Source organism: Dasypus novemcinctus, chromosome 17 (assembly GCF_030445035.2).
Source record: "Dasypus novemcinctus isolate mDasNov1 chromosome 17, mDasNov1.1.hap2, whole genome shotgun sequence".
In the NCBI taxonomy this organism is placed as follows: domain Eukaryota; kingdom Metazoa; phylum Chordata; class Mammalia; order Cingulata; family Dasypodidae; genus Dasypus; species Dasypus novemcinctus.
Genome location: NC_080689.1, coordinates 80,863,453 through 80,873,403, shown reverse-complemented (window position 1 = coordinate 80,873,403; position 9,951 = coordinate 80,863,453). Strand labels below are relative to the sequence as shown.

General features: G+C 36.0%; 1 protein-coding gene across 1 annotated transcript; it reads left to right on the top strand.

The window, feature by feature from the left end:
• The first annotated feature begins 8,080 nt into the window (after nt 1–8,080).
• On the top strand, nt 8,081–9,745 carry KRCC1 (lysine rich coiled-coil 1). The gene has a single exon (XM_012530557.4). The coding sequence runs from the start codon at nt 8,103–8,105 to the stop codon at nt 8,871–8,873; it is 771 nt and encodes a 256-aa protein (XP_012386011.2). The 5' UTR covers nt 8,081–8,102; the 3' UTR covers nt 8,874–9,745.
• The last annotated feature ends 206 nt before the right edge of the window (nt 9,746–9,951 follow it).

Below are 9,951 nucleotides of genomic sequence, written 5' to 3'. Positions count from 1 at the left end.
CACTCATGGGGGCACCTGGCTCACCACACGGGCACTGGCTCACTGTGCAAGCATGCTTTCTCTTCTCTTTCACGAGAAGGTCCCAGGGATTGAACCTGGGTCCTCCCATATGGTAGGTAGACCTTATCACTTGAACCATATCTGCTTCCCGCAGTGTAAGCTTTTAACTTAAATTTTGTTGGCATTTAATTACAAGTCATGTGGGTTTTTGCAAAAATTAAAACAATACAGACATGCACAGAAAGCAAAAATGTCAAATGTTCTCCCTATTCCTTTTCTAATCCAATTTCCTAGACATAGCCACTGGTAAGTTTAGTTTATATCTTTTCAGGCTTTTTTCTGTGGCTTTCAAGCTGACACACAAGAGCAGACTCAAATCAGTCTCACACAAATCAGAAACTTTACCCATAATTAGGCTTTACTAATTACTTGAAAGATACAGGCAATCAGGAGGCTCAAATGAAGCAGAGGAGATGTCTGTATATCAGGGATGGCTCCAAAGGCCATATTTTCCCACATCAAACTTGCAGCTCTGGCCCTGAATAGTAGATAAGGTTTCTAGGGGAGGTTTGGAGGGTCACTTAACGCGGTAAATGTTAAAATTCTGAGATCTCCACTTTATACCCCAGAGAGTTGTATAACTTAAGTGATATACTTCAGTGAGCTATGCTTCAGATTTTGGGGTCATTTTCTATAGTAATCATCAGCCAGGCATATTCAGGGATAAGATCTCTTCTAAGAAATACTATTGAGATACTTACTCAGAGACCCAGAGGTCCCTTGTCTTTCCCCTCTTATCCCTAGAAAAGGGAATGAGTAGATTATAGACCAGCTGCTTTAACTTCTTCCTTCCAGTAAATACAACTGTCTGTATTTAACTTTCAGTTGCATATGTTGTGCCATTTATATTAAAATTGAATTTAATGGTTGACCAGTTGATACAGCTCTTCATCTTGTTTTTTTTCTCCTTAACATATCATGAACGTTTTCCATGACAGTACATGTGGTTCCAACTCATTCATTTATGTGGCTACATAGAAATAACATTTTGAAGTTGTATGATTACCATCCTATATATAAATTGGTAAACTTCTATAAAATAAATTTCAGCTGTTAGGAACTTTAGATAGCAGGGTCAACCTCAAGTATAAAGCAGTAATTTTGGCATAGACTCTTGTGGTGAGAATAACTTTTAGCAGAAGTTAATATATGAATATTCTTGTGGCTTTAAGAGGCTTCTGAGAGCCTTTAGTGAAATGGGTGTTGTCGGATCTGTACCAACCATGGGATTGCCCACCACAGGTAAGAATGGTTTATGGTTCTTCCTTGTGATTTTCAAATAGAATTCGTGGTGTGACTAGAATCTGACTATCTTGAAACAGGCTACATTTCTTGAGATTGTCTGCTATAAAGTGCAAAATGCCACTTCTTAGCCCAGATTTTCAATACTGGTGCCCTGATCATTTCCATAAAGTCCACTCTCTACAGATGCCCACTAACTCTTCTTTCAGAATGGTATTTTCTGGACTTGACATTATAAATAAAAATATACTGCCATATTAAATATTAGAGACTTACAAAATGTTTTCATATTAAATTGACATTCTTAATGAGCAAAAAGCTGTAATTATCCTTGCAAGCACTCAGGGAATTAAGATTTGAGATGGTGTATAAAATGATATCTAGTGGAACATTGAAAATAGTACCTTTAATACTTCTCATGTTTACTGTGTTTTCTTACCTCCCTTTACTTTATTCATAGATACCACATCAAATGAATAAAGATTGAAACTTTTTACAGATGCCTTTGTAAAATATATGGAATAGCTACGGTTTGAATCACAAAGGATTTCCCAATTTGAGGTGGGTTGAAAATAAAGAGATTGTGTTCTAAAGTCCAGATTTTTAAATGTAAAAGGTAAAATTCACTTATTTGTCTTATTTAATCCTTATGAAAATACTGTGAAGGAGATGATATTGGCATTTTATTTATATTTTAGTTAATTTTATTTGATGTTCTTTTGAAGAAGAGACTAATTTAGTGAAGGGAAATAACTGCTGACTTACTAAGGGGGATTAGGGTTTAAACTAAGGTCTGTCTGACTCCAAAGCACAGTTTCATTTTCTTTTAACACCATTCTGTCTTCTGCTGTATCTAAAAAGCCACTGTATCTTGGTCCTTATAATAAATATGAGACATTATGAAGCTTGAGCAGGAAACAGTTAATATGAGTGAAGGGCTATTGTAGCCCTCCAAGCGTCTTTCTTCACAATAATTGAAGGTTATAAACACAATGTGTAACAATCTCACACTTAGCCATTTTTTGGTGAGTTTTTTAGGATAAAGTTGTAGAATGCTAATGCTTGAGCTAGAAGGGAAAGTGTTTAATGGCTGAACTTCCTTAGTTTTTAGATAGAGAAACTGAGATCCAAAGGAGTAGTGATTCCGCTTAGCCTAGTGATGGACTTGACTAAGCCTAAAAATAAGATCCACTTCCCTATCCCCTTCTTTCCCTTATATGGTGCTTTCTCATTTCCGTATCATCTTTCCTATGTAATGGTGCCCTAGAGAAAGACCAATAGTCTTTTCCTGCTCTGCTCTTTACATACTCTTAAGACTTGGATGAGTTATTGGATTGCTTTCATCTCTGATATCAGAGTTACCAAAAGTACTAGATGCATGTACTTAAGTGAAAATCAGTAATGCTCCTGCCAGCTCTGCTGTTTTAGATGACTCATCTGGTTTCCCCCATTGCTATTGTTATTGGAAACTGCATTTTAGTTCCTCTGTGGTTGACACTAAAGTACTGTGATTGCATCACGTGCTGGCCTTGAGTTGAGAGGATTTGGATTCAGGTCTCAACTTCATGATTAATTCTAGGCAAGTCACTTTTAGCTCTCTATGTTTCTTCCTATGTTTATTTAACCTCCAAAATGAGAATGGTATTCTCTATCTTGCCATTGTTGTAAGAATTAAGTGAAATCAAATATGCAAGCATGCCTAGTACATTTTCACTCCCCAGAACCCAGAGATCTAAGGTTAGTGAAAAGAGATAATTAATGGGTTCTCTGATAACTTGAGTTGCATTAACATTTTAAAAAGAATATCTTTATGGGATTATACAGTAATATTCAATGTAGGAAGATACATACCATTTTTAGACAATAAAATTCATTCATTGTGTTCAGGAAATGTTAATTTCCCTTCTCTCTACTTTGAGATTTTGGTTATTATGTGGTGAGTTATAAGTTTATTCAGAAATTATTTTCTGCTATGACTTGAACCCATAAGAGTTTATTCCCCCACTTAAAAGAAGTGTGGAGGTAGGCAGTGCAAGGCTATTATGACAGCTTATGACATGGTCAGAATCCTAGGTGTTTTCTCTCTTTTTGTTCTGAGGCACTAACTTCCTTCCTCAAGGCATTCGTGTTCAGTGACGATCATGTGAACTTCAGCCATGACGTCTTTAATCCAGCAGCAGCAGGGGGGAGCTCTCCTAGAAGTCCTACGCAGCACTTCAGCTTTCTTCTCGTTGGCCAGACTATATATTTCCATGGCCAGGTCTTGCTTAACAATGGCTGGAAAATGTTGTCTTTTAACTGGGCACATTGCCTAAAGTTTGTTACTAAGGAAGAAAAAAACCACTTTGGGAGGCAACTGGTAATTTCTGTCACAAACAAGAACATTAAAAGTATTGGCTTCTAAACTGTAGCATTTTTCTACTGAAGCTTGATACTTTTGTTTGAAAGCAAGCAAAACTATTCTTGAACTCTTAAGTTCAGGCCATATCTGTTAAAACTTTTGAGTGTCATCATCAAATTCTGAGGTATAAATTTGGGTCACTTGTTCTTGAATAGACATAATATTTTTCCAAGGTGGAAAAAAAATCCTAAAAAAGTTAGGCTTTATATTCAAATTTATAGGGAGAAATATTAAAAAATGAAGATGGATTTTGTGAGTTTTCAGAGTTATTATTTCCATAATGATAATAATAAAGGCAAACAAGAATACTCTTCACCTCTCAATGTTTCCCCTGCTATACATAGCTGCTATTTGTGGCTGTTCTAGCACAATTATTTATTAAGCAGTTTTATTGAGATACATTCACATACCGTACAATCTATCTAAAGTGAATAATCAATCACTTTTAGTATATTCACAATGTTGTGCATTCACCCAGAGTTATTTAATCTTTATAACAAGACTATGCTTGATTTTAGGTGAATGGGAGTGGAATACTGGACAAAAATAGATTTTATAATCTCTGCATCATGATTTTTGGCTCCCCAGTTGTGGCCCAGTCTCACTGTGTGGGGAAAGTTCATGCTAAAAATCTGAAGCACATAAAGGGCGAATATGATCAGATTTCTCCACCATGTTCTCAGCCTGATAAGGGTAAGATTCCATGCACCTCTTTATTGAACTGTGCCATCCATTTTGTATTGGGAAACTTTCATTTTGAGGCAATGATTGTTATTCTTCTGTCCAATTAACCCCTTTAAGAAAAGTTGTAACACCCCCTTCAGCTTATTAAATTCGAATTAAATCAGTGATATACTAGACAGTGATGAAGTAACAACAAACACCTTCAGTTATGCTAGTTTCTAATTAAATCATGAACTCACAGTCCCTTCTTAACCCCCCCCCCCCCCCCCCCCCCCCCCCCCCCCCCGCCCATTGGCAATTTGTACCCTTTAATATCACACTGTCTTATATATATTATACACCTGGGTCAGTATCCTCATCATAATATGATCACAGATGTAGCATTTCTGACTATATAGGTTTTTTTTAAAAACTGATCTCATCCAAACTTTCTTTGAATATCCAAAAAGAATACCACCATCATCATCTGCCAGTAATTATCGAGAACTTACTTCATGCCTGATCCCAAAGATGCAGAGAGTAAGACCTCCTTTCCCTCCTTCCAGTATGGTTGGATCACCAGAGTGCATAAGAAATTTGACCCAAAATAGCCTGAGATGGCATGGTACTCCCTGAAAAATCCAACTGTTAGTTTTGAGAAAGAAGGAAATCTAAATCATGTGTGATGCTAGAATAGATGCTAAGATGGTTATGTCTATGAATCATTAATTTACCACAATGTTACAAACTTTGACACTTTGGGAGAAAGGTCTGGCATGGAACATGCATCAACATGGCATACTGCATTTTTCCCTTTCCAGTTCAGAGTGGAAGCATCACCCAGTGAAGCCAGAGTTAGAAGCAGCATCATTAAAATTTGTTTTCTTAATAATACAACTAGAATGACTTTTTAAAAAACCTCTATAATATATCTCATGTACCATAAAATGCACCCATTTAAAATTTATAATCCATCGATTTTTAGTATAATCACAGAGTTGTGCAACTATCACCATAATCTAAGTTTAGAACATTTTATCACCCCAGAAAGAAGCCCTATTCCTAGTACACTCACTCCCCATTTTCCTCTCCAATCCCACACACCACTCCCAGCCCTAGACAATCCATCTGCTTTCTTTCTCTGTGGATTTGCCTATTCTGGATATTTCATCTAAATGTAATCATATGATATGTGGTCTTTGGTGACTGGCCTCTTTCCCTTAGCATAAATGTTTACAAGGATCATCCATGTTGTCATATTATCAATACTTCGTCCCTTCTTATTGCCAAACAATATTCTGTTATATGACTATACCACAATTTATCCATCAGTTGATGGTCATTTGGTTGTTTCTACTTTTTGACTATTATAAATAATGCTACTGTGAACCTTCATGTACAAGTTTGTAGGTGGACATGTGTTTTCACTTTTCTTGGATATATACCTAGAAGTGGAATTGCCTGGGTCATGCTAACTCCGTGTTTAACATTTTGAGAAACTGGTAAACTCCTCCAAAGTGACAATACTATTTTACATACCCATCAGCCAATATTTAATATTGTCTATCTTTTTTTTTATTATAGCCATCCTAGTGGGTATAAAGTAAAATCTTTTTATTATCAAGATTGTTCAACCAAACATACTCAGAAGTAGAGAAAATAATAAACTCTCATGTACCCATCACCAAGTTTCAACAATTACCAACATTTTTTGTCTTGTTAGTGACTTTTAGAAACTGCATTATTGAAGTATAATTTACATACAGTAAGCTGGATGTGTTTAAAATTTGCAATTTGGTAAGTTTTGAAAAATGTGTACCCATGAAATCATCACCACAATCAAGATAGCAAATACATGCATCATTCTAATTCCTCCCTGCCACCTCTCCCCTGCCCCCATTCCCAAGCAACCAGACACTATAGATTAGTTTCCATTTTCTAGAGTTTTATATAAATGGAATCATACACTATGTACTCTTTTGTCAGGCTTCTTTCCCTCAGCACAATTAGAGATTAATTCCCGCTGTGTGTATTGATAGTTCTTTCCTTTTTATCACTGATAGTAATGCCACAGGTTGCTTTATCCATTCACCTGTTGGGAGGCATTTTGACTGTTTCCAGTTTGGGCTATTACAAATAAAACTGCTATGAATATTTATGTACAAGTCTTTGTATGCACAAATATTTCCTTTTCTCTTTGGGTAAATACCTAGAAATGGAATGACTGGATCATATGGTCAGCTTGTGTTTTACATTTTTAAGAAACTGCCAAACTGTTTTCCAAGGGATTGTACATTTCATATTGCCACCTCCATGTGTAGGGGTTCCAGTTACTCCACATCCTCACCAGTACTTGGAATTGTCCGTTTTTAAAATGTCCATCATTCTAGTGAGTACATGGTAGTATCTTATTGTGATTTCAGTTCACATTTACTTGATGACTAATGTTATTGAGCATCTTCTCATGTGCTTAATGGCCATTGCTACATATTCTTTAGTGTCTGTTTACGTTTTTTGTCCATATTTAATCAGAGTGTAGTATTTCTGTTGTATTACTTTATTCTAGTCAGAACTGTTTAAGCTGAATAGGAGCTAAATTTTCTGATTCACCAAATTAGACTTTATTTGGATTTTCTTTTTAATCTCAAAAAATGCTATGTCAGGCTTATCTGTTTCTGTTGAAGGGGAGAAATACTCAATTCTGCATTGGTGATTCAAACTTATCTAGAGCATTATCATCTCATGGTAAATTTATTTTCTGCTATATTTGTCCTTATGCAGGATTTGAGATGGGAGAAACAGAGTCAGGAATAGTGTCCCTCCCCCACAAAATATCAAATAAGCAAACAAAAAACTCCAGTATGTCTACTGTAAAGTTTCTTCCAGAACTTTTTCATACCTCACTCCTAACTCCCTCAGCTGTCATCTTAATTTTCTCCCTTAACTCCCCCACCATGATGTTAATAGAGAACAAAGAGAGAGTTCTAGAATGCTTTCTTAACCAATCAGAAGTAGCAGAATGAAATCCAAGCCCTATATAGAAGGTCTGGAACTCTGTTCCCTCGTCTTTCTTCACACCTATACCTGAGAGTAGTTGTCATCTCATAGCTCAATCTCTAATTTTATCCAGTATTTCCAAACCATTTTACAAGCATCCTTTTATTATTAAGACTTACAGTACTCTAGTCAGGTGAGTATATATGTTAATTTTATTTCACTTGAGTAAACTGAAGATTTTAAACATCAGATTATCAAATGACTTCACTGTAGTTCTGTTACTTCTCTTGGAAAACAATATACAAGGAACTGATTAATAAGAACATTAGAAATTATGTGAACCTTCTGAGGAGGGCCTGCATGGTAGATCTGTGGTCCTTATCCACATGTCCCTACTTGTCTTACATTCCAGTCCTCTGGCAACATCTGATAGGTCAGCTTTTTTGCCCCTCACCCTTTTTCTTAAATCCCATTTCTGAGAAAGGTGTTTTGTTTGGTTCTGTTGATAAAGTTATTTATGAGTGCTCTGGGAGATATTTGGCCATCTCTGATGCTCCTTTCTGGCATCTAATGTTACGCTGGAGTTTATTTTTTGTTTGGCCTTCTTTGGTTTTGGTTTTGGTTTGATTTGGTTTAGTTTTGAAGCTCTTTTCAAGAGCAAAGAAAATATTCACAATAAAATAACCTAGTAAGAATTTTTTCCCATCTTCTCTACAGAGAATCCCTTGTTGTCAACCTAATGAAGCATTCAAAGAAAACATATGACTCTTTTCAAGACGAACTTGAAGATTATATCAAAGTGCAGAAAGCCAGAGGCTTAGAGCCAAAGACTTGTTTCAGAAAGATGAGAGAGGACTATTTAGAAACCTATGGGTACAAAGAAGAGGTTGACTCTAGACCCAGATATAGAATGTTTGAGCAAAGACTCCCATCTGAAACTGTCCAGACTTACCGAAGATCATACAATATTTCACAAGCAGTGGAAAACCATTTACCTCAGTGGCTACCAGATCATGACAGCAGACTGAGACCAGACTCTCTGAGCTACTGTCACCTCCCCAGGGACTACTCAGAAAAACCAGTACCCCTGCACGTTAGTCAGCAAGAATATAATTGTGGCTCATATAGTGTAGAATCTGGAGTTTACAAACACCTCTCCTTAGAAAATAGTACTAGTTCCCATCAAGCCAGTCACAAACAGACACATCAGAAGAGAAAAAGGCACCAGGAAGAAGACAGAGAAAAACCAGAGGAGGAGCAGCCCAAGCATAAGAGGAAAAAAAGTTATGAGGAAATAGATTTAGACAAACACAAGAGCATCCAAAGAAAGAAAGAAGAGGTGGAAACAGTCAGTGTCAGTACAGAAAAGATTAAGAATCGAAAAGAGAAAAAAAGCCGAGATGTAGCCTCTAAGAAAGAGGAACGTAAGCGTAGAAAAGAGAAAAAAGAACAAGGCCAAGAAAGGACAGAGGAGGAAATGCTTTGGGACCAGTCTATCCTCGGATTTTGAAGCTATTTATTTGGTTCTCCCAAAGTTGAATTGAAAAAAGTAGTTGAAGGAGTTGATTTCATGAAGTTTGTGTTCATATCACTTTTCTAATATTAACAGGTACTTCAACCTCTAACAAAGGCCACGTGAACAGAAAGTATTTCATATGCTTGCTCCCCAACATGGAAATTACTTTTCCTCATTCTCTAGAAGTATTATTACATTTTTCTTACATATAATTTCCCTTAATGAGAGTGACTACTTTTATTCATCAAATTGCTGTGATAGTAGAATTGTTTTCCCTTCAGAGGTCATTTATTTTAAATTGGAGGATTAATAGGCTTTGCAGTATCTATTTCTTGATTGAGTTTGTTTTAGTTTGGGTGGGGTATTTTTATGTTTCTTGGCTTTCTCTATGAAGCAATTTAGACTGATTTTTTTTTTCTTTGTTAAATCTAACTTGCACTATTTTATAGGTTGGAAAGTGAAAAATGAGATATATTATAATAAGTTTAGATTACATATAGTTTTAAAAGTTATCAAAGAATTCTGATATAAAATCAGTTTATATTCTGGAAACATTTATAATAAAGTTCTAATTTCTACATGTTGTTCTGTGTCAATGATCTGTTCCCATTCAACAATGATTTTCTTTTGGGAGTGGGAGATCAGTAATTGTAATTAAGAGCAGTTTGTACTTAAGAAGCAAGACTTTTGGGGTAGGTCACACTTGAAAGTTGTAAGAATTCCTTATTTCCAACACCCTGCTTATTCAGATTTGAAACCAACCTCTAGGATAGAAATCTATGACCACAATTTTTCCAAATAGTTAAACTGAACAGGGAGGAGTTTTATAAGAGAGAAAGTGCTATTAAACTGTTTTGTCTGACAAAGTTGTTGGTGTTTTGTTTCATTCTGATAGTCTCCTTTTTTATGATAGGTATAACAAATACTTGAGCATCCCTACTGTGTTGTAGAAAGAATAACAGCCTTGAATCTGAATCCTAGGGTCTACTCAGCTGTGCCATCAGGTTGCTGTGTGATTTAGCTTCATTTTCCTCATATGACTGACTAGTCAAGTATGACTAAAAAGACTGAT

What these genes read in the sequence shown, in the direction of transcription:
- KRCC1 (XM_012530557.4), top strand. Translation starts at nt 8,103, where the DNA reads ATGAAGCATTCAAAGAAAACATATGACTCTTTTCAAGACGAACTTGAA.